General features: G+C 36.0%; 2 protein-coding genes across 2 annotated transcripts; one reads left to right on the top strand and one right to left on the bottom strand.

Annotated features, from left to right (window-relative positions):
• The first annotated feature begins 140 nt into the window (after positions 1 to 140).
• LOC111605902 lies at positions 141 to 3,971 on the top strand. Its single transcript, XM_023325591.1, has 2 exons — positions 141 to 1,231; positions 1,780 to 3,971. Exon 2 carries the CDS (start codon positions 2,087 to 2,089, stop codon positions 3,125 to 3,127), a length of 1,041 nt encoding a protein of 346 aa, XP_023181359.1. The 5' UTR covers positions 141 to 1,231; positions 1,780 to 2,086; the 3' UTR covers positions 3,128 to 3,971.
• pde1b (phosphodiesterase 1B) lies at positions 3,697 to 20,207 on the bottom strand. The gene is made up of 14 exons (XM_005796974.2): positions 19,990 to 20,207; positions 18,127 to 18,240; positions 15,919 to 16,101; positions 15,479 to 15,545; positions 15,234 to 15,350; positions 14,817 to 14,957; positions 13,937 to 14,037; positions 12,597 to 12,722; positions 10,747 to 10,848; positions 10,454 to 10,574; positions 8,602 to 8,683; positions 7,799 to 7,916; positions 5,990 to 6,126; positions 3,697 to 5,629 (listed from the first exon to the last, which is right to left on the bottom strand). Exons 1-14 carry the CDS (start codon positions 20,040 to 20,042, stop codon positions 5,532 to 5,534), a joined length of 1,560 nt encoding a protein of 519 aa, XP_005797031.1. The 5' UTR covers positions 20,043 to 20,207; the 3' UTR covers positions 3,697 to 5,531.
• Between the last annotated feature and the right edge of the window lie 3,666 nt (positions 20,208 to 23,873).

Raw genomic sequence — 23,873 nt, 5'->3', positions numbered from 1 at the left:
TTTCCTCAAAATTTCACACACAAACACTGCATTGTCAAAAAGTGATTTTTTTTTTTTGATTGATCTTGAAAATTTCTTAAAAATAGAAAACCAAGTATTCACAGATTTGGCTTAATATTTTATTGATCCACCTTTGGCAGCAATTACAGCCTCAAGCCTTTTTGAATTTGATGCCACCAGCTTAGTTCACCAATCTTCAGGCAGCTTCACTCATTCTGTTCTGCAGCTCCGTCAGGTTGCAATCATTGTCAGAGACGTTCAATAGGATTCAAGTCTGGCTGTTCAGAGCTATTCAGTGAGGTTCTAAAGCCTTTGGGATCTTGGCTATGTGCTTTAGGTCGTTGTTCTGCAGAAAAATGAACCGTCACCCCAGCCTGAGGTCAAGATTGCTCTGGAGCAAGTTTTCATCCAGGTTGTCTCTGTAAATTATTTCAGACTTATCTGCCAGTTTCTGCTGCTGCAAAGCATCCCCATAGCATCATGCTGCCTCCTCCTTGGTTTACCTTAAGGATAGCATTGGTCTGTTCATGAGTTCATCTAGAACTATGACTGAATTGTTTTTTTTTTTTGTTGTTGTTGTTTTTGCTCTTCATAGAAGTTGCAACTTGCTCAACATTTCTGAAAAGCTATGGCACTTTTTTGGAGCAGCCGAATCAGCAGAGCTATGGTTGCCAATTGCTTAAAATTCTCTCTGAAAATAATATTGCCTGGCGTCCTGTCAGTGATTCTTGAGAATAGGGACAAAACAGGTCCCATGGATAAAGTACAAAATTTGAATAAAATATACACCAAATATATATTTTTTAAATATCTGACTAAACTAACCTGGGTCATCTGAGCACAACAATGTATGTTTTCCTGGTGTTTGCTGAATATTTTTTTATTTTAAACATTGTAGTAGGTGAATGGTGTCTGTAAAAGCCCTTGTCCTGGTGTAGAACTCAATACATTATCATAGTTTAAAAGAACTAAAATAATTATATTTAGTTGTCATAATATATTATTTTATAAGTATTCAAACAACTAACTTCATAACTATCAATGAATGCAATTAAAAGTCATTTAATGTATTTTCAAATTCAATTGAAATTGTGTCCTCAGTTTTTGTCAACACCGTCAGACATAGAAAGAATGTGAAAAAAATCAGGCATTATTGAAGGGCACCAGAAATTCTGAGGACCCCATGACCACTTCCTTTCTCTTCCTGTGCTTGGGGTGATAAGCAGCTCTGGTAAGCTTATATTATTCTTTTGTTTTTTCTTCTTTTTTATTCCTAAGTTGTTTGTCACAACCATAAAGTGTCAACACCATAAGTAACATTTTTCAAAATTTTGATGAAATTTTGTTAAATAAATGCTTAATTTTAGTATATTTTAAGGATTTAAAAGAACTGATGAGCTACAATATGGCCTCCTTCAGAATATCATCATATAAATGAAGTTAGCATGGCGTTTTGTCAACTCCGTCAGATGTCAACTCCATCAGATTTTTTAACTGACGGTGTTGACTCTCTTAGTGATGGTGTTGACAAATGTCACTTAAGTGTGCAGTTAATTCATTTTACTGTATTTTACATAATTGACAGCACTTCACATTCATCATGTATTTCTTTTTAAAAATGTTTCTGATTATTTTCAGCAACTTGTAAAGTTTAATGGTTTAAATTTAATACAATTTTATTAGTCCTTTAAAATTAATAAGATGTAGTTTATTTTGTAAGGGAAGGGTATGTTTATCCCATGACAAGCAGTGTACTGATGATAATTGCCTATATTTCAGGCTACAATGGCCAGAGAAAAGCTGTCAGTGGAGGAGCGCAAGAGAAGGAACAGGGAGTATCAGAAAAGAAGGAGAGAAAAAATAAATAGCCAGCCTGAGCTGAAGGAAGAGTTTTTAAGAAAGGAAAGGAAAAGATGGAGACAGAGAGTGGAAGAGGGAAAAATAAAACATATCAATAATCTGGGTGAAAGAGATAAGAGACGTAAGAGAAGACTTTGGAAGCAAAAACAAAAGGAGGCAAGAGAACGAAGAAGTACAATCCTGTCACTATGGACAAAATCTCCCGCAGATCACACTTCACGCAGGCATGTTCTACACTGGGCAACAAAAAGCAGGATTCTGCACAATCTCGGAGTCAAAGCGTCAGGATGCTGCAGCCATATGGACTTATATGGATCAAATCCTCACAGATATTCACATCAGATATCCGGCTATAAACACTATCCACTTTTGGTCTGATGGTCCAAGCAAACAATATAAAAATAAGAAGAACTTCTTTCTCCTCTGTGTTGTCCTGCAACGTCTGGGATTTGAGAAAGCTACATGGAATTTCTTCCCAACATCACATGGCAAAGGCGCTCCAGATGGCATTGGGGCGACGGTGAAGAGATGTGCTGACAGTATTGTGCTGAGAGGTCAGGATATCATAGATGGCAAATTATTCTTTGACAAGGTGTCCAACAGCTTAAGTGGTGTCAAGCTGCAATTTGTGACAAATGAAGATTTTCAGTCTTATGACTCTCTCCTCCTGCAAACCCTGAAATCAATTCCAGGAACAAGAAACATTCACCAAGTGCTAGCTCAGGGGAATGTCATCCATTGTAGGTTCCTTTCATGTTTTTGCGGAGAGCCACAGATTTGCAAGTGCTTCAGTCCCACCATTCACTCTTTTGGCAACACAACACAGGACCCAGATGTCCATGAAAGTTCAACCACTGCTAAAGTTCAAAATCCTCTGGAAATGCTGATGGAGGAAATGGAGAAGGAGCCGAGCAAGACACCTAAAGGAACAACAACCCTGATAGATCCTTGTGATGTCCAAAGTGAAGACTGGCTTGTTGTGATGTATGATGGAAAATGGTGGCTGGCTAAAGCCTTACAAATTGACAAAGAGCACGAAGATGTACAAGTGGAATTTTTTCATCCTCATGGACCAACTCTTAGCTTCAAGCAAAAACAAGGTCGTCGGGATATCTGCTTTGTGCCATTTTCGGATGTCCTAGTTAGGCTGAGAAAACCATCCTCACCAGTCCACACAAGCAGCACCAGGGGTGTATACCGCATTTCACCAGCTGTTATGGATTTTATTGAAGGAGAATATGTGACACGTCTATTGCCTGGGGATTAAATATTCTGACTTTTAAGCGATTTAGAAAGATATGAATTAGTTCACAATATATTTCAAAAAGTTCTGTCGTGTATATTTTTGTTTGTATTCATCTTTTACATTTTGATTGAAAATCGTCCTGGTTGATGACTTCAGTGACAAAGGTACATTCTCAAAAATTTAGATGTTCCTTGAAATCTAAATATGGTTATTTCACATTTTTTCTTCATATCTTCACATTCTACAACATTTCAGCATTTAATTCTTCTTAAATGTCATTTCAAGTTCAGTGTTTTCTTTTTACTTACTAGTTTGTCACCACCATCAGTTTTGTGTCAACACCGTCATGTGCCGTCAACTCTGTCAGATGTAGTTTATGTTGCATTTTGTTTAAAATAATATTTATTTTGTTTCTTGATAGGCATTTGTTTGTGAAATGTCTGAATTCATGTATTTGGTGCATATGTGTTTTTTTACTAATAAATGACACTGTTCATTGTGGTGATTACTTTCAAAATTGTTTTTTGTATCAATTGAACTGGAGTAATTAAATACAGACTAAATAAATGTTTAAATTGTGGTATGATTAATTTAAAAAACATGGACATAATTAAAATAATTAAGACACCACAGAGAGTAAAAATATCAGTCATAAGTTCATTAAAAAATAATTTTATACCAATTTATTTTTGTCTGATGGTGTTGACAAATTTCTCAGTCAGATCCAGTAAAAATGTAATTTAAAAGAAAATGCTGCAGCTGGGAGCCTGCACCTTAACATATTTACATTCCCAAAACATTATTTGTCATGTATGAATACATAACTTCAGGAATAAATAACATTTTTGGTGGAAGAATTTTAAAACCATTTTGTCCCTTATCTCAAGAATCACTGCTGTGTTTACCCTTGCCAATCCTTTGGGAAAACCCAGTGAAAAACCAATTGCAGCCACTAACTATAAGTATCTGCTTTTCATCCCCTAAGTTTAACAACTGGCTCAGTTTAGCTTTGTTTCTCTCCCAGATGAAGCCACTAATAGAGACTCCTGGGGCAGGATTAGAATGTATATATATTGCCCCGTCAGATTTAAGTTCAAAAATTATCTTTGCAAATCTGCCAAAATAACTCATTTTTGGAATGGCCCACCCAGAGCCCCGGCTTTAACAGCAAGCCTGTGAGTTTTTAGCAGATCTACAAAATAAATCTCTTTCTATTTGACAATCATGTAAACCACTGAACCAGAATGCATCTGTAAACTTTGAATCAGAAAAGGTATTTAGCTTATTACAAAACATCAGCTGCCCCTCTAAATTCTGAAGTACAAGTCCATTTTGCTACATTTGTAATGTTGATAGTGGAGCAAAAATATGTGACTTGTGGGTAATTAATATGCCCATACAGCAGGAGGCGTTGTTGGACTCAGTATTAACAAACTGTAAAAACACCTTGCTTAAGATTGTGGGGACTGAGAGTATTGTTGGCATCTTGCAGCCATCCATCGGCCTTTCAGCACATATTAAATCACCAAACATTGCATAAACTCTTTAGGAGTTTATGCAGGAGTTTTATGGATAAATATTTATTAGATGTTTATTTAACAGAACAGAGAGGCCTCTCAGAACCATACAGAGTCATGCGAAGTTGAAGGTGGCTTCTGGTTTTAGTCCGCCTTGGGAAATGGCTAAATGGTGATTCCACCTGATTATACCTTGAGTGTATTTAAAAACTGTTTTAACTACAAAGTCAAAACTTTGAAGTGTCAAAACTACAAAGTTTTGACTAAATTGTCCTACACTAATAGAATTATTCAAACCCAGTTCTATGTGACTTTAGAGTTACAAGGTACAAATGCTTTGCACCAAATACCTCCACATGATTACCTCAGACAAATATTTGCAAACCACCAATTTAAATGCTAGAAATATATAAAAAGTAAAAGGCCAGAATTTAAAACCATGCATTATAAATCTGGAAACTTTTGCAAAATAAGTAAAAATACTGCACTCAGCCCCCATAGAAACTCTTAAATAAGTCACATAAGTCAAAATGTTGTATGTTTAGAGTTTAATGCAGGATAAATATGTCTGTGTAGTTCTATAACTACAACTGGAAAAAGTTTCTGTTGTGTTTAAGTGGAAATTTAAATTAAAACATCTGACAACTAAATGACATGACCAGCATGTCGACTTTCCATTTAAATTACTGTGGTGTACTACTTACTCTTAAAATAAGACATAATGACATAGTATGTATTGCACATCATCTTACCTTTGGAAGATGATCTTAAGTCTAATCATGCCTCCTTCTCTGTCACACATTATAACAAAAAGAAATGTGTGGTTTTGTTACAAAAAGTGATTCCCAGCCTCAGTTTAACAATGTAGAAATTCTCGGTAACAAGCCCAAGTCATAAGAAAGTCCCTTCTACTGTTTTGCATTTTCACTGCTGTCTTGTAGAGATTTTTCTGACCTCTCCTCCTCCATGGATCGTTGTTCTTTTGTAACGCTGGAGTCAGAAAATCCTGGAGGAAATTAAAGGTTGGAAAAGGCATTGGAAAATTTTGATAAGCTGAAAGAAAAACAAAGTATCCCTATCTGCTACTCTCAGCATGAGATCACTCTGAAATGAATTAAGATAACAAATCAAATCAAAGGGATGGAGCCAAGATGCTTCAACTTTGCCAGAATGCGGGATATTTTTACAACAAATCATCTATTAGACTGCAGCAGAAGTTTTCAAAATTGTATTTTTGATACCATGAATTATTTCTTTACATCAGAAGAAAACATGCCAGAGTTGATTTGCTTTAACAGTTACTATACTTTTTTTCTTTTTGTGAAGTATGTGCTTTTAGAGAAAGCAGCCCTACACAGAAACCTACCATTTGAGCCACTCTCTTTCCATTTGAGCTTGTTGTCTTCTGTGTGTCGAGTCCAAGTCGAGCGAAAGCTCACCAGCTCAGCTGTGATGTGTGCCAGACTCCACTGCAGACCCCTGGAGCTTTCCTTCCAGAGATTACTGAGAGCAAATAACAATTGTCATTTATGCTTGTATTGATTTTCATGCTGACATTCAAATGAATCCTGAACACTAAAGCAGTCCAGACGTTTATGTGACCCACCAGGAACAGATCAATCAGACATTGTTTTCCCACTGAACAAAAAGAGGAGAATCTTTAAATATGCTACATACCACTAAATCATGGACTTTTCTTTAAGTAAATTGTTGCTTTTATAATTATGTTTTCACATAATTCTTGAATTTCGAATATCTCAAAATGTATAACTTTTGTCTTTTTTCTTAAATGAGCGTAAATTTGGTGTGTAAGTATTCACAGTTTCTTGTGCAATTTGATCTTGTTAGGCCAAAAGATAAAATATGTTTATCTTTTTTTAAATTTTTACAATGAACATAAGTATTTTCATGTCTTAATTTATCCTTATTATTCTTTTAAAAAATACACAGACAATTAAGTCCAGTCAAGAACAAATTATGGGTCAGTTTCTTTTTTTTGTTTTGTTTATTGATGGCCTCATTTCTGTGCATTGATACCGTCTTTACATTCAATTCTGTCGAACAGCAGCTAAACAAAAACTAATTTACATACTGTCACATCTTTATTTCAGAGAATGTAAATGTGGGGTAAGATTGTCTGCTGTGTCTCGCTCAGTTCGGACTTCCCTTTGTCAGCAACTGTCGTTCTCAGTCTTGTATCGGCTATATTTTGTCAACAGTGCAGATAATGTTATTGTTAAGGAGACTACAGTCTAAGTGTCTAAGTTATTTCTGCTGAGAAAGAGACCAGAGTCTCACCTATTTGCTTGTTGCCTGTAACTAGTTTTATCAGAAAAGCACTCTGGCTCTAATAATAATCACAGATCTCCTTAATTTTATGACCAAGTAGCTACAGTATGTCAAAAATGTTTGCAAATCAGTGCTGGTTCACTTAAAATTCAAGCTAAGGTTGTATTTATATAATTGATACAAAACAAGTCAAAGACCATATCTCAAGATAAATAAACTTTTAAAGTCTTTAGTTATGTATCTCAAAAGATTAGTAAGTGTAAAAGAAGTATTTAGGTTTTGTTAATATCTTTTGTCTCTCCCTAATGCTTGCTTCTTGTGGTTTCTAGGTATTAACCCAGGCCTGTTTAATATGAATTTAAATCCTTCATGTTTCAGGTATAACAACTCTGGAAAGATGTTAATTCTTGATCCAACTTAAGAATCAAATGTAACTTCATACATAATTTTTTACAGTTTACTTCATCCTCAGGTTATATTATTGTAGCATGTAAACAGCAGTTAAACATGAGAGGGAAAAGAAGCTCAAAAGGACATGGAACGTCAAAGCCTTGACTTTAACCAATGTCAAGTCCTTTTATTTGAAGGTTTAATTGATTGTATTGGATTAATAACTGATTAATTAGATTGTTGCCTACACCTAAAGTCAATTTCACATCAGTAGCCCCATTTTAATTACATTTACTGAGAAAAAGTTTAAATATGCCTTGTTTTAGTTATATGTAATTCTGTTTTGTTATACATTATTCTGTAGGTTTTACAACATTTTGGCTTGTTTACTTTAATCTCTATTACTACATGTTAAGTTTATTTCAGATTAAATATTTCCACCCCTCCCCTTTCTTCCACCAGATTATTTACTTTACAGATTTTATTCCTACAGTACCTGTGTCTGTTGCAGGGATCTGGGGGTCCTGGGTTTTCCTCCACCAAAGGAATAACAATTTTCTCTGCCATGTCCGTCAACAGGGAAAATGTAGGATACACAATGAAGTCAATGAAACCTGCAAGAACAAATGTCAGCATGTAGTTACTGGGGTACCTAAAGTATATCACATTATAATGAATGTATTTTGAACTACTGGGATTATGAGTGGCACACCAACACATAGTAGTACTTAATTCAGAAGTGGAAGGGAAATGTTACACGGTTTTCCAAATTTTTGGAAATAATTAAAAAAAATTCACAGTAAATGCCACTTTTCAGGCTTTGCCACAGTCTTCATGATGCTGTTTGTTCACTAATGTCTGCCAAGAAACCTCTGAGCCACACACAGAACAGCTGGTTTTATAATGGTTAAATCACAAACAGGTTGATTATTTACTCTTTAGGCAAATTACTAAAGCAAGTACTTGAAAAGTTTTGGCAATAATGTGAAAATATTTGAAAAAAGTTCAAGAGATCTCATCACCTTTATGAAGGTGACGAGAGCTAATGTGTTCATAAAGTACCTTTTGCATCAGTAAAAATTAACATTTCAGAAGTTCAAAGTAAATGCTTGGACCTCACTTAATGCAATAATGCTTACATTACAAGAAAGTATTATGAGGCTGCAGGTTTCTTCAATTTTGAAAAATATTGACAAATGTAAAACCTGACAAATAAGAACATGTGTTTGTTCTTCCACAAAGGCATTGTAGACAACAACTATATCCTGCTTAAAAGAAAGGAACATAATTGAGACATACCTATCTGAGACTCAGCTACTAAGGTACTTTTTCGATCACACAGTGGAGAGAAGGGAAGGCCGAGCTCCGCCTCTCTATCGCCCTCACAAAGATAGAGAGAACAAGAGAAGATTCAATGGCATCCCACACATGACCTGAAAATAACTGTCTAAGGTTAGCTTATTCCAACAAACACCAACTGAAACTTTTAGACAGAGCGTTTTGTGAGCAGGTGGCTCTGTGTTTTTAAAGGTACAAAAGAGCCTATTCAGAGTTTCCACATCTTGTTGTCACAGAGACAGAAAATCTGCCCAACATCTGTCATGAAAAAAAAAAAAAACATTGTTAAAATAATTACAAGTCTCACATCAGATTCAAGTTCAGGTAGCTTTTAAGCAAAACATGTTTTGCGTTTCAGATTACAGTGTTTGTAAACTGTCACTCATTTCTAGATGCACACATTTATAAAGACTGACTTTCTTGTATTTACATAAGGTGAACAATTACACTGTAGTTAAGACAAGTGCCATAAATATAGTGATGAAAAGCATTTAAATTATTGTAAACATTTAATATGTTAAACTCAAGTAGAGTGCATCTCAACTGTGTAAAGTTTTAATGGCCCAGTTGTACCCTAGTGCTCTAGTCTATTTTTGTCATTTCCTGCAATAATGTTGCCTCAAACCATACCAAAGGAAATTCTTAAATAAACCCCAATGACTACCAGACTTTAAAGTCAACAAAACATAAACTCAACATGAATCCTGAAGGTTTTTCAGACCAAAATACTGTGAAATAAGGAAACTCATTTTCACAGTTCAGAAAAGCCACTAACATTACAGAAATTTAACTCTTTCAGAAGTATAATTCATACCTATAAAGCTATTCAGAGATGTTTGTTATGTAAAAATAATATCTTTTTAGTACAGCTTTTAGAATATTTTGCAAACTTTGCTGAGGTATTTACCACAAAACCATGGCAAAACAGAACATAACCCGTAATGAGAACCAAGCAGTCAATGGAAACATTCTTACATTGTTATTTTAATGTGCCAACCCATTTGTGAAAACTGATGCGTAGAAGTCAGAGGTGAATTCTCTACTTTTTATCTATAATGGGCATTTTTCGGATCTTTTTGCAAAGTTTATTGTCTCAGGTAAGTACTGAAGTGACACCACAAGAACCAGGTTAGACTGCATATTTTTCCTCTAATAACATATCAACCATTGGTGAAAAGCTTATTTTTAACAGATGTGTCTAAAAAACAATAAATCTGTAAAGCTGCAAATATTTTTTGCAGCACTGCAGGCGCCACAGGACTTTTTGATTTTATTCACATGCTAACTCTTTGGGGAAAAACACAGATTGTAATGAGATGGAGAAATAAAAGATTGAAATAAAGAATTCAAACATGTTTTATATTTCCAAAACTAAAAGTCCTATATCACAGTTTAGCCTCTTTAGCAATATATGGTGGACATCAGTCAAAACAGGAAGCAATTGGAGAGATAGTGGAAAATGTTTATACAGTTATAGTTATCAGAGGCAGTTTGTGCATCAGTTGGTGAGTTTTCAGAGGACATTTTTTTTAATAGCAGGAAATTTTACTGCCCTTTTTACTTGTAGATCTAGATGGATCTAGATTGGTCATGTGAACTAGTGAAAAAGTTTGAATGATATTTCCACAACTTTGAACTTTCACTTTATTCAGGATGAACATGACAGCTTTCTAGGAATCCCTACGGAATCAAATTACTTGTGCCAAAATCTAATTGTGATCATTTAATTTAGGAGTAAAAGTAAAAGAAATAAAAAAAAAATAAATAAAAAATGGCCTGTGTCAGATCAGAGGACATTTATTCAGATGCCTACCTGCCTGAAAAACTCCTCCATTAAGGCTTTGGTCCAGCGAGAGTGCAGGGCCCAGGGCTTGGATGGATGGCTGATGTCAGCTGTGTGCAGTAACAAAGACAACGCTTTGGGCTTATCCATCCTGATGGAAAAAGCATAATACTTTGTTTATTTTGCCTGCAGACAAAGCAGAAAAGCAGTTCTGACACAGTTCACTAAGTATAAGACACACAGTTCCTTCATCCAGATTTTAGTTTGAAACATTTCAAACGCCTCTAAAGAGCCAATACGTAAATTCTGGGTTTTGCACCTACCGCTCTTGTTGTTGTAGACAGGATTTCATTGCTTTTACTTGAAATAGGTGGGAGGACATGTCAGTGGCCAAAACCATCTCTATAACAAGTGATCGCATCTCCCTGTAAATATACACACAGACATACAAAGACTCGCAGTTTACTGGCCGGCCTTGAATGATGTGACGGAACCATATAAAGTAAAAGTGGCAGTCGGGAGGATTCTGTGAGGTTGTAACCTTTTTAACTTTACTGATGGATTTTCTTGTTCTCATAGCAACACTAACTGCAAAAGGAGCCTGTTGCGGCATGCTGCTGTGTTTATCTCTGCACAGCTCCACAGTGAATATTACAGTCGCACCGGGTGTGTGAAGTATGAAGCAAATGACTCCATTAACGCAGACGGTGCGGATATTGTAAATGATTTCCAAACACAAACTACACTGATGATGTTTAGGAGGCATCGGTTTTACCTTAAAGTCAGCCATTAGTTTTTATTGTAATGGAAACTCAGCATTGCAATATCATTATAGTGTCTGACAGATGTCGCTGCAGACTTAGTTGCTAGTGAACAGCTCGTCATTATAAGTAAAATTATCCTTTACAGACTCTTAGGAAATTTAAGGGGAATGTAACGGGATTTACTGAGAATTGTGGGTCATCTTTCTTAGACACACTACTTTAGCTCTGCCAAGAAACTTTCTGTGGGACTGAGATCAGGACTTTCTGTCTTAGACCCACTTTGTAATCAATTTGTCAGTTTAATTAATAAGATCTTTATCCATTAGGGAGACCTAGCTGTGGCTGAAATCTTGTGATGTTGGTTCAACATTTCTCTATAATGTTTTCTATTCATTATCTCAATCATCTTGTGAAGTGTTCTGCAATAAAACAGCATGCCCCTGGAGTTCTCACACTCAGAAACTTCCCCTTTTTTCTCCAAATGTAACAATGATCATTATGGTTAAACACTTCTATTTTAGTTTTTTTAGACGATAGGGTCTGTTACTGTTTACTGTTCATGTTGCCTTTGGGGTGATAGCTTCTTCCTCTCTCTGTAGCTTCTCAGCCTATGTTGTTACAGGAATCATTTCACTGCTGCTTTTGTTGATAGACACATTTCTCAGCAAAATTAATAATAAATAAAAAATTACAGAAAATAAACCAAGGAAAATTCAGGCACTGCTTTCGAATTGGAGTTAAACAGAATAATTAGAAAACAATAAACTAATGAAATGAACCTGGACAAAAATAATGGTACCTCTAGAAAAGACTGAAAATAATTTGAACACAAGAAAATGTTAAACTATGGTGTTTCATCCAGTATTATAGGTCTCTTGAAGCTTACAGTCAGTCAGTGCCAATTTTACTGATGACAAATAATCACTGTGCTGTTTGGTGACATGGTGTGTACCACATTGAAGATGAGAAGAGAGAGATTTTTTTCATTGGAAATTAGAAAGACAATTATAGATAAGCATGTTAAAGGTGAGGGTTTTAACATCGTCTCCAAGCAGCTCCAGTGATCACAGCTGCACATTTTGTTCAGATGTTTAAGGTCCAACATGTCAGGTGAATCGATAATACTATAACTATGATAAAGGGGTGTCGTGTTTAACGTATTAAAGTAGTCTCTTGCCAGCTAATATAAATCATAAAGTAAGTAGAGATTTGTTTATTTTTTATTAGGCAAGTAAACCAGTAAAGTATGCATGTGACAGCCCCTCTTCTGATAACCAGTGTAGAAAACATTATGCACAGCTTGTTTCATTATGCAGTATGATCTACCTACATTTTATCTTTCGTGTTCTCTCAAAATTAACTATGAATGTCAATAACTTTTAATATAGAATAAATGTAATGTATCTTACATCCACTCTTCTCGTGTCAAATTAATGAAGATGTTCATCTGGTCGTCCTGCAGCAGGTGAAATGCTGCACTTAGGTGATGACTTTCCTGCACAGATCTGTCGTTGTAAATCAGAGCAAACTCTGACCTGGAACACAGACAGAAAAATAAAGACGAGTTGGTAATAAAAAGAAAATCTTTGATATCAAGGCTTTTATGCCTTTTTTTAAAAGGCATAAATGAACAAAGATTCAGTCAAACAGTAAAGTGACTGTTTGGTATGAAGAGTTTGGAAAATGTGATTAAAAGTAAAAGCCTGAGGGAGCAATTAAATAACTGTGACTGCAAAACTATAATGATGACTTTCACACTGAAGCGTGAAATGTTGGGGAAAAAAAGGTCAGCCATGTGCATGATTGACTCACTATTATAAAGGTAATTAACAAATTATTTGATTACCTGCTTCATGTTAGGGTCTTAAAATTACAACTAAAGGAGATTATGTGAAATTTTTCAATCAGGACGATGGAGGTGACGGTGTTGGGAGTTCACCCCGCAATTAGAGGGTTGCTGGTACAATTCCTGTTCCACCCGCCTCTGTCATGTTTTTGGGTAAGACACTTCACCCGCCTTGAGGATGGGTGAATGAATAACTGTCATGTGAAGCACTTTAGCATTCTCTGGACTTGATAAAGCTCTTTACAGACACAAACCATTTACTATAAGGTTTTATTTTAAAGCCTCTGAAAAACTTTCCACTTAAAGAAATGATTGGAAAAGAAGGACTATATGTTTGGAGATCTATAGATTCAGCAAACAAAGCCAGGTTTTACTTTTATTGTGAAGCATCCTAAAAGCTGCTTTATAATAATATTGCTGTCAGCAATATTATTTTAAAGGGGGAAATACTGAGGGTAGAAAAGTTAAAAGTAACTGTTGACTGACAGCAATATAACAACATAGCAATATTACATTGGACAAAAAGAACATTAGTTTTCCAAGGCACTATATTATGTTAATCATAATTTAATGTCTTCAACATCTGATCACAAAAAGATAACTTAATGCCAAGGAAGCATGATTGACATGGGGGTAAACATAGAAAAGTAAAGAGACTGTGTTGGAAAAATCTAAAAATACTGTTTTTCCCTTCATAAAGCCATGTTTGCTTTGGAAAGATCTCATCTCATTCCCCAAATTCCTTAAAAGCTATATGTATATGTTTTGTCTTACTATTTCTAAATCTATTTCTATCTCTAGCTCTGTTATAAAGTTTCAGAACAGGATGTGACATTTATGCAACAGGCACTTTACAAACAATACACAAGGTTTATAATAGATGGAGCACGAAATAAAGCCGACCTTGTGTGGATGTGAAAGTTATTTGTGGTTCCAGTGTGTTCAAAGTCGTGAATGGCTGCAGCAAACAGGGATGCCATCACTTCAAGCTCTGTCAGCCAGTGCTTGGTGAAAAAAAGGGACACCATTAATGGATAAGCAACATCTCGGTTCTGAACAATGTAAGAAGAAGCTACGCAGACAAGAAAAAGAAGAAGAAACATCAGAATAACCAAGACTTTGCTATGATTTTTCTTATAAATGGAAAAGAAAAGTATGTAGAATCTCAAACTTTCTGGGGCATTCTATTCATATGCTGGTTGAAATTAGATTTTTTTTAAGTAAAATCTTGGATCCCTCTTTAAAGGACAAAGTCCCCCACATCCTGTTTAATTAATGGATGAAAAAATTAATGAACCTTTTTCAATTCAAGTCAGTCACAACATCAGACACAATTTTGCCAGTAAGAATCCCTGATTCCTATTTTGCCTCTGATGAGTGCTTTTGTATAAAGATTTCTTTGAATGTTGAGTGTTTTAGTTGTACATTTAGTCAAGGATCAGACTATTGAAAGCACCTCTTTGAAATAAATTCTCTTTAAGCCACTCAGTGCTGATCCAGAAGTCATTGATGATTTACTGAGTCTGACACTCAAAGGATAAATCAGAGGGTTATTCAGACATAAGCGAGAATGCAGAAAAAAACAAAATAGAAAAATATAATTTCATTGATGCGTGTTATGTCATTTGTTCCTATTTCTGAATCACAGACAAAATGTAAAATGAAGAATTTTGCTAAACATACATAGGTAAACAGAAAGAAGAGTTTTGTGGCCGTTATTAGCCACAAACAGATGATTGAAAAAAAGTGGGTGGAGTCAGTAATTATTTTGAGTGAACGGTACCACGAGTCCGGAGCGCAGCAGCAGACAGTGCATAGTCTGAGTCACATCAGCTGCATGAACGAGGTTGTGATATGGATTATTATATTTGCAGTATCCTTTTTCCAGGGCAGATAGGAATTCAGTCAGGCATGAGATGGGAATCTAGAGAAAGCATTATGTAATCAATTAACATCTGTGCCTGGATTAAACTCAGAAAACAACCTGAATTAGGTAAAATGGTTAAATGCCGCACATGATAGAAAGATTATTTTCAAGTACCATAAAATGGAACAATCCTTCTATCTGATTATTTTCTACACAGTACACACAATTGGAAGTGAGAGTTCATGTCTCTGAGGGACGTTTTGTGCAATCTCCTGCTTGCATATTAAAAATAAATTTGCTAAAAGTCAGCTCGATACAGCAACAGTTACAGACCTTAAAGCGGCTGTTGAGGTCATATCTTGTGATCAGTTCAAAGAACAGAGTTTGTAGTGCGTGATCAGAGCTAGCGGAGTTCAGAGCAAAAACATCAAAGCTCCAACGGTCCACATCCTGAAGAGAAAGAGAGAAAAGTAGCAGCCCCACTGGAGCATACCTGCACTGATCCTTTTTCTAAGAATGTGCCATTTATCAAATAAACCTGCTGCACACTCTGAGGTAGCAGGTTAGTGTGGACTTACCCTAAGGCAGTTTACGACTGCCTCAGGTTGGTCTGGCATAGTTGCTGTGTAGGCCCTCTTGAACATCCTGGAATAATGCAGTGTTTATGTTGAGTTCAGTTAAAGTTCAGATGTTGACACTGTGCAGCAAACTTGACTCAGGAGGTGTTTATACTAATCCCCTAAAGCCCCTGCCCTCAGTGTAAGAATGTTTTCCAGGAAGTAAATGAAGGCTAATGTTTCACAGTTTAAATCTGCAGTTGTAAAATAAACTTAATGAATATTACAAGTCAGAATACTGAGAGAGGAAACAAATAATTTACAACTTCAGCTAAATGGCATAAAGAATACAGGCAAGTGGTTCTATTGGTTTCCTGTAGGAGTTGTGCTGTTAGCGAAACACCCACTTATACCCTTGATTTGGTGACACAGATCCAAATGGAAAGTTTGAACTAACATACCTCTCCACAAATATGCCTGCCTGCACTGCATGCACAATGCTGCGAAACTTGGGCTTCTCATCTGAACGTCTCAAAGGCCGTCGAATCCTCCGGGTGAAGGTGGACGCCAGCCAGTCAGTGACCTCTGATGGCACCCCATCTGACTGCAGCTGCTGAAGATCGTCCTCTGACTCCAGACATTGTCTAAGATCACACATTGATTATTTGAATGGAAACAGAAGTATGGTCATAAAATAATAAAGGAACAATCTGTTCTCATTGGACTGATTCCTAATTGCAAAGGTCAACGTATTGAATGACAAGTAAAACCTTGGCTCATGGAAACTATGCACTCTTTTTGTCTGCATTTCACACAGACAGCCACTCACTCCTCCCAGGTGACAGGTAAAGGATTAGACTGCGTGTTTCCAACACTGTCAGCAGGGGTTCTGGGGTCCTGGGGTCTCTACCTTTTCCTTCGAGCAAGCAGGGGAAATTGTTGGTGTCATGCAGTTCCACCAGCTGTCAGCTATCAGTCCTTTGCAAGTGATGCATGATGCTTCTTTCAAACTGATGATTTATTGTCTGAAGTAGTCTTGAGTGCTCATATCATCCACTCCAACTTACTTGGTGTGCAACTCGATGAAACATCCAGAGCCTAGGTCATGATAAAACTTTTCTTATCTGGACTTTTCAAGATTTTATAGGTTTATGAATCATACATCTAACCTTAGAAACACTGCAGTTACAACTGTAAACAAATGATAAAAAGTGAGCAAACAACATAATACAATAACTTACTGTAAAACCAAATCTGTTCTTTGAATGTCCTGAGGTACTTCACAAATGTCGATACGAATACCATTTGAGGTAATCTGTTTTTAGAATATGTTTAAAAGGGAAAATGTGATTATTATTATTTAGAGAAATCCTGTTGTTGATTCTGATGTTCAGGAGTTAGTACTGGCTTAGCAGAGAAAAACATATTGCGGACACAGATTTTTTATTTGGACATTTGTAAACCTGACCTTTGGTGCAGCTGTTAAAATATTGGGGGAGTCCTCTTGGTGTGGTACACCTAAGCAGCTTCACAGTTTGATTCTAACTGGAGCCAGCTCTGTTATGTATGCAGGATTAGGGTTGTTTTTTAACAAGCATCATGGACCCGTTGACTTGCCATGATAAGATAAGATTGATAAGGATTGTGGTCTCCTCAGCTGTAAAGTAAATCAAGTTAGTCTGCAGGATTATTTGTAGATTTTAGTTTTCACTGAAGACGCATTTTACGACAGTATTTTTAAATTATGCCTTAATCCATACATTTTTGCAGCCCTATAGCTTTATTTTGCTTAAGCAATATAATCTTGATAAAGCCAAAGCTGTAGCTACATAATTATAAGTGCTACTTGGGACATCAGACTACATCTTAAACTGCAATTTTCAAAAAGACATTGAGCAAATAATTTTTTTCCTATTTTACCGATTAATTGCACACAGTTTATTTGAACCATTTCCAAGAAACTCTACACACTCTGATAAGGATCAGTCTGCTGAGCAGCCGAGGCGGGCATGCAGGATTGACACATAACAACCTTCGTATTGAGTGCTACTTTGATTTGAAGGCTCCCATAGTTTTGTGAATCACAGATACAGTATTTCTGTGGTGTTTTTTTTTTACTGGTAAATACAAAAGAAACTGCAATAAAAGACTTCGTAAAAAAAAAATATAGCACATACTCATTTGCAGATAATCTTGCCAGTTTTATTACAACAAGACTGAGATGGAAAGTAAAACAACATTAGCCCTTTTACACTGAAGAAAATGAAAAATCACCATAAACCTGTCTGAGTTTAGTTGTTCTCCTTGATCCGTGGCTTGTAGTTGATGCTGTAAATGTGTGTCCCATTGCAATTTTTAATTTAAATTGTCTTAATAGCCTCAAATAGACTGCAGATGCTTTCAGCACATCAAGTTCAAAAGGCTCAGAAATTAAGAGTCACAAGAGAATAAGTCTTGAAAATTGTAAAATGTAATTTCAATAAGGATTTTGTTCTTTTTTTTTTTTTTTTTTCAAAATTACTTGACCACTGTGTAAAATGTCAGATTAGGACACAAAATTGTAAATATCTGTAAGTCCCATGAACGTTGGAGTAGATTTTCTTTTTAAACTATAAAGAGTGACTAACTGTATATTGGGATCTTCTTTGAATTTCTATTTATTGTCTTACCTCGGTCCATCGAGATATACTGCCTCCAGTAACGATGCCGTGAAATCCAAATTTTGTTTGATTTCTTCAAAATCGACATCCTTCTCCTCAATCTGCTTTAGCATGCTTCTCAGCCTAAAAACAGAAAGCACAATCAAGTTATGGGGAATTCGCATTCAGCTAAATAAAATGGTAGACTGACCAGCTAAATGTATCGGCGCTCACAACAGTTGAGATAAAGGGAACAGTTAGAGGTAATAAAAACCTTTTGAAGAACTTTGTATTGCATGACGAAGTCCTTTATAAATTAACTTAAACTTTAAGAAATTCAATAAAAAAAAAGCTTAATAAATTGACAGCTCTTTCTTTTTGCCATGATCGAGTGAAAAGTGCACTGCAATCTCAACAAGCAGAAATGAATCATTGGGAAATTACATAAATGTCAAACTATCCAGAGACAGCCGGTGGTAAAAGGGCACCATCAGAGCCAAGTTTTCCATGAGATGGAAAACATTCCCTTGTTTAGGGTATTATGCAACAAAGATTAAGTCAGTATATACTGAATAAAGAAAAATAACCCGGCTTGAATTTTGAGGACCTTTCAGACCAAATTGCTCATTCTAAATTGGTTTTGAAACTTTTTAATCACGTTATGAGTGAGAACTGGAGGGGAAAAAAATAAGTCCCTTGCAGTGGAACAAAAAGCAAATGCTTGCAGCATGTGTCACCTACATTTTAACCACCTCCTGTTTTTGGCTTAATTTCAAATGTGTTGAGACATGATAAAGAAAAAAAACGGTGTCTCAGTTTCCAAAAATCGCAATCTGTTTGAAAACAAGACTATTTTACTGCCATAACAATTATTTGCCATTAATAATTCTTCTAAAACACTGTCATTAACCACCCGTATGGCGTTGAAACTACGCTGGGCCTATATATGGGAGCCAGTTCCTGTGGATGAGATGCTTGCGGGTTTTTCAAGTGTTTATCACACTGGCAGGAGCTTTCAAAAGCTGTGGAGTCATAAAAATAGCATGCCTCAGAATGCCACGGCTCACTTTCAATCTCAAGTAATCTCTCCTGATAAGCTAGTCTTTTTTGTTTTGTCTGGCCAGAGGTGGAGAACCTCTGACAGGATTTTTACTACTCAAGAAGGCTCATACAACCGTGTGCATAGAAAAAAAAATAGAAATCCTCTTTCGGCAGATAATTTGGTAAGTGTGTTGTATGTCATCCTAAATATAGTATAAGTTGCAATGTGTGGAAGATCACCTGCAGAATCATTTCACTTTCTCTGTCATTTGTAAGTAGATCAAGAAAAAAATACATAATTGTTATACATGAGTAAATCAAACCAACCTGTGTTGTTAAAATGCATCTGAGCATTATATATTATACGGAAAGCTTTGAGCTGTGACCCTTACGTATAATTGTACATCAGTGTGTAACCAAAACAAAAACCACATGACCCACCACTTCTGCAGCAGCTTTTCCTCCCACACCAAAGGCATGGGCAAGACAAGTGTTTATGCCTGCAGCCAAAATGACAAGAAGAACTTTTCTAAGAAATCCACTTACACCTGAAGCAAACAGCAAGCAAGCAACTTTTTAAGGTAAAAAAATACTATCTGGTTCTTTGCTCCTACGTGGTAGGCCTAATATCTGCTGAAACCATCTGTACCAGAGTTTTTTTATTGAGTCACAAGTTTCCATTTCTGCAAAACAAGAAACCGCCACCTGGAGAGATATGAAACTTGTGGGAAAGAACATTTGCTGTGTCTCCAATTCAGCACTTTAGCATTTTCTGTCTTATAATATATGCAGATGTTGAATTCAGTTTAAGCGTATAATGTCATCTGTATTAATGAAAACCCTATGTCTTACCTAGAGATAGGTATTTGGAGTCTTTTCTTTCGAATTCGCACCAGTTCAGCCATTCCGCACTCAAGTTCTGTTCTAATCGACCCCAGAGTTCAATAAAAAAAATAAATCAAGTTGATGAAAAGGAAAGTTGTTTTAAAGGAGTAGTAAGCTGAAAAGTTCTGCAAACCACCAACGCAAACTTTATGAGTCCTGAAACAGCTGCAGCAGCTCTCCCACCCACTTCTGGGGGGACTTACTCCACTTCTCTCTGATTGGTTAGTAAGCCCCAAACTGTGTCAGTATGAGTCGGCGTGAGTGTGTGTGTGAAAGAGAGAGACATAGAGAGGGAGAGAGAGAGCTGCTGTTTTTATTTCTTCAGTGACTGAGTGTTTGTGTATCTGTGTACACCCGTTGTATGAAGTGTGAGAGAGTTGACCTCACTTACTGATGAAGTGTTGACTGCAAAGCTTTCAAGCTGTGTACGTGGGTGTGCGGGGGTGAGTGTGTGTGTGTATAGCCAAATCCCAAAGGAGAATTTTCCACCATAGCCACAAATCAGGGAACTGCACAGGGAGGCTTTCACTGACACCCACCAGAGGCACCCAAAACCAAAACACACAAACAAATATTGTCTAGGCAAGAAAATCCACCATTTAAACCATCTAAATCATTAATTTTAATTTAAAATTTTAATACACTAATTTGTAATTGCATATGACAGATAAACACAAACTTTAGCTTTTTCTTAAATGGAAATAAAATGTCACAATTTTAAGTTTCTTTTTTTCTAATTAAGAATCTAAAACATACAGAGTACAACATCAAGTCTGTGATGGTATTTTTCTACCAGTTTTGCATGTTTAGAGGATTTTTTATTCTTCATTTTCAAAGTAGCTCAAGCTGAGTCTGATTGCATGAAGAGCATGTGCAAGCACCTATTTTCTAAAATGGATTAAGGGGTTGGCTTTGACTAGACCATTCTGATACATGCATATGATTTGATCTGAACCATTCCATTATAGCTCTGACTTTATGTCTAGGTTTGTCCTGCTGGAAGGTGAAGCTATTTTAAAGTTTCTGGTGGATTTTCTTTGAAGATTGCCTGTCCATCCTCCCAGTAGTTCTGATCGGCTTTGTTGTTGCTACTGAAGAAATGCATGACCACAGCATGATGCATCCACTACCATGTTTCACAGGACTGTGTGTTCACATTGATGTGAGGTGCTAGTTTTTCACCACACAGACGTTTAAGTTTTTTGCCAAAAACTTTAATATTTATACCAATCATGACTTTTGAATAAAAATGGTTGCAATGGATTAGGTGTGTCAGATTCAAATTGGCTTATTAAAAACAAAAAGCAACATGAACGTTACGAGTCATTTTGTTTTCATGTTAAAATTGTGACACTTTTTGTTGGTCTGCTCCACGAAATCGCAATGAAATATTATGAAGTTTTTAGCTTTAAAGTGACACAAGGTGGAAAAGTTGAGGAGAGATGATTTCTTGCGCAGGGGACTGTAAAATAAAAAAAAAATACGTATAATATAGCAGTAAAGTCAAAGTAATTAATTAGTGCTCATGTGTGACATGAATAAATGTCAACATAGTGTTTTGAGATCCGGATAGACAGCACGCATGACTAAAAATGGACTTTTATATATTTTTAGGCTCCATATAAGGACATCAGACAACTGGGTAACACAGTGTAGACATCAAAAGTTGTTTCTAAACACTTTACAGTTGTAGGTCCTAAATCTATTAGTAGTCTATATTTATAGTGTTGTGAAACCAGTCTGACAGATTGGCTTGGGAAACCCCCTGCCTGCTGTCCGTCTCCTGCCTTGCCTGTTGGGTCAGAGTGACTCTTACGCTCTCATGCTCTTTGACATGCCACAACAAACGGTGGACAAGGAGAGATGCAACATCGAAACATGTTGCTCTTCATCCAGTGTACCGCAAATTAAGTATAAGAAGGCAATGCACGAAAAGACTTCTACTCACAAAAAGTGTTTCACCTCCTTTCAGGTTTTTTTTGATTTGTCATTTTTTAAGCAGACACGTCATGATTGCTCTCTTTTCACAAACTGTGTTGAGCCATTTATTATTTACCACTTCATTGGAAAGAAAGAGAGGGTGAGGGAGAAAGTGAAAAGAGCAGAGAGGAGAGAGAGGGTAAACAATTTCTGGTGAAACACAAACTGTGAGAAGTTTCATAACATGACAGATTACTGTCTTTTTTCAAAATTCTGGGTTTTGTTATTGTTTGTGTGGCTCAGGCATTTAGATGCCTGCACAAAATGTTTTCATTTAAGGTGTCCATTCAGTAAAATTATAATACATTGAGGTATTATTAGAGAGTGAAAGTCTAACAGTGAAATTTCTTACATTTGAATAGATTAAAAAACACATGCACAATAACATTTATCGACTTAATAGTGAATAGATTGCAGTAAAAGTTTTAGTCACACCCGGTCTTTTAAAATCCAATAAAAATCTGGCAGAAAAGAGAGAAATCAAGTGCTTCTTGTGTGTAGCTGAAATGTAAATTTCCATTACCTGGATTAAACTTAAAATATTTTAAACTTAATCTTAAATATCACAAAATATGTAATGAGGGTGTAGTTATGTCTACTGGTCTTAAGAAATTTAAATTTGTATATTTTTTACAGTGTAATAAAGCAGCAGTGAATGGGATTTCAAACACAAATATGTACTAACAAATTCATTGTAAAGTTTTCCATAAACCTCATTTGGATGCATATGTTTTTCAGTGTTGTTTTTATTCAGAGGGGTTAGTTGCGTCAGCTGTAAGGCTGATGAAACAGTAGTACGAAGGATCAAAATATTTTTGTTTTTGTGCAATTTTTTGTTTTACTTTCTCATATTGTCTTCTATTGAGCAAAAAGTTAAAGTCAAGTTTGTTGCTAAAATAACAATGCAGAAAAATAACAACATACCTACAGGGATCATGTATTCCCTAAGTAACAGAGAAAGGTTAAAAAAGGTTTGCTCATGTCTGAGGATCAATTTGAAAAATAGGTTTATTTTTGGCCTTATTAATGGCTTTGGCAAAACCAAAATAGTCTAATCTTATTTCCACTGACAACAGGAGTGTAATTATAATAATGCAGACTTCTCCTTGATAAGTCAAACTAAAACAATACCCAAAAGACTCATTGTAATAAATCTTGATTGTTATAAATGACAATATCAAATGCAGTTTAAAATTCAACATTTTTAATGAAAGTGAAACTAGTAATAAAGAGAGCCTTACCGTTCCAGAGTCATCATCCACGTCACGACGCTCAGATTTCTATCAGATCTTCTGTGTATCTTGCAAGCAGGTGTCATAACTCCTTTTTCCAGATCACGTACATGTGTGTATTTGTCAGTGTTGTACAGAAGCACAGAGTGAGTTTATTCCGCTGTGTCTCTGTAAATCCAACACGTGGTGATTTGATGTGTGTAAACTGCTGCAGTTTATGCTTTTCAGTGCCTTTGATGCTCACACCTTCACTTAGCTCTCCTCTGTGTATTGAGGAGTCTGTGTGGTTTGTGCTAAAGTGTGTGAGTGTGTAATCCTTAGTGCATAACAACTCAACAGAAGAGGCACTGTGTCACCAACACCATCAGCAGAGAGTCCATATGTTGGGACCAGAGTTTCCATCATTAACTGTCCCACTGGGTCTCAGAACTTGGAGCCGCAAGGAGAACAGTTTGCTTGCATGCAAAACTTAAACATGCAGAAACGTTACAAGGTAACAGTTGCTTTCCTGTATGTCTACCTATTCTAGGATTTTACAGAACACAATCTATATGGCAAATAATTATTTTACAAAGTTAAAATTGTAAACTCAAAATGCAGCAAACACAATATCTGGCCAAGTATTTCACCTGCTTAAAG

This window comes from Xiphophorus maculatus, chromosome 20, assembly GCF_002775205.1.
Source record: "Xiphophorus maculatus strain JP 163 A chromosome 20, X_maculatus-5.0-male, whole genome shotgun sequence".
Taxonomy (NCBI): domain Eukaryota; kingdom Metazoa; phylum Chordata; class Actinopteri; order Cyprinodontiformes; family Poeciliidae; genus Xiphophorus; species Xiphophorus maculatus.
Note: the sequence above shows the minus strand (reverse complement) of the source record. Positions and strands in the feature narration are given on the sequence as shown.

What these genes read in the sequence shown, in the direction of transcription:
- LOC111605902 (XM_023325591.1), top strand. Translation starts at nt 2,087, where the DNA reads ATGTTCTACACTGGGCAACAAAAAGCAGGATTCTGCACAATCTCGGAG.
- pde1b (XM_005796974.2), bottom strand. Translation starts at nt 20,042, where the DNA reads ATGGCTGAACTGGTGCGAATTCGAAAGAAAAGACTCCAAATACCTATC. An exon ending in CTCCAAATACCTATCTCTAG is followed by an intron (nt 18,241 to 19,989) that starts GTAAGACATAGG and finishes TTCTGTTTTTAG; the next exon opens with GCTGAGAAGCATGCTAAAGC. An exon ending in GCAGGCATATTTGTGGAGAG is followed by an intron (nt 15,546 to 15,918) that starts GTATGTTAGTTC and finishes GCATTATTCCAG; the next exon opens with GATGTTCAAGAGGGCCTACA.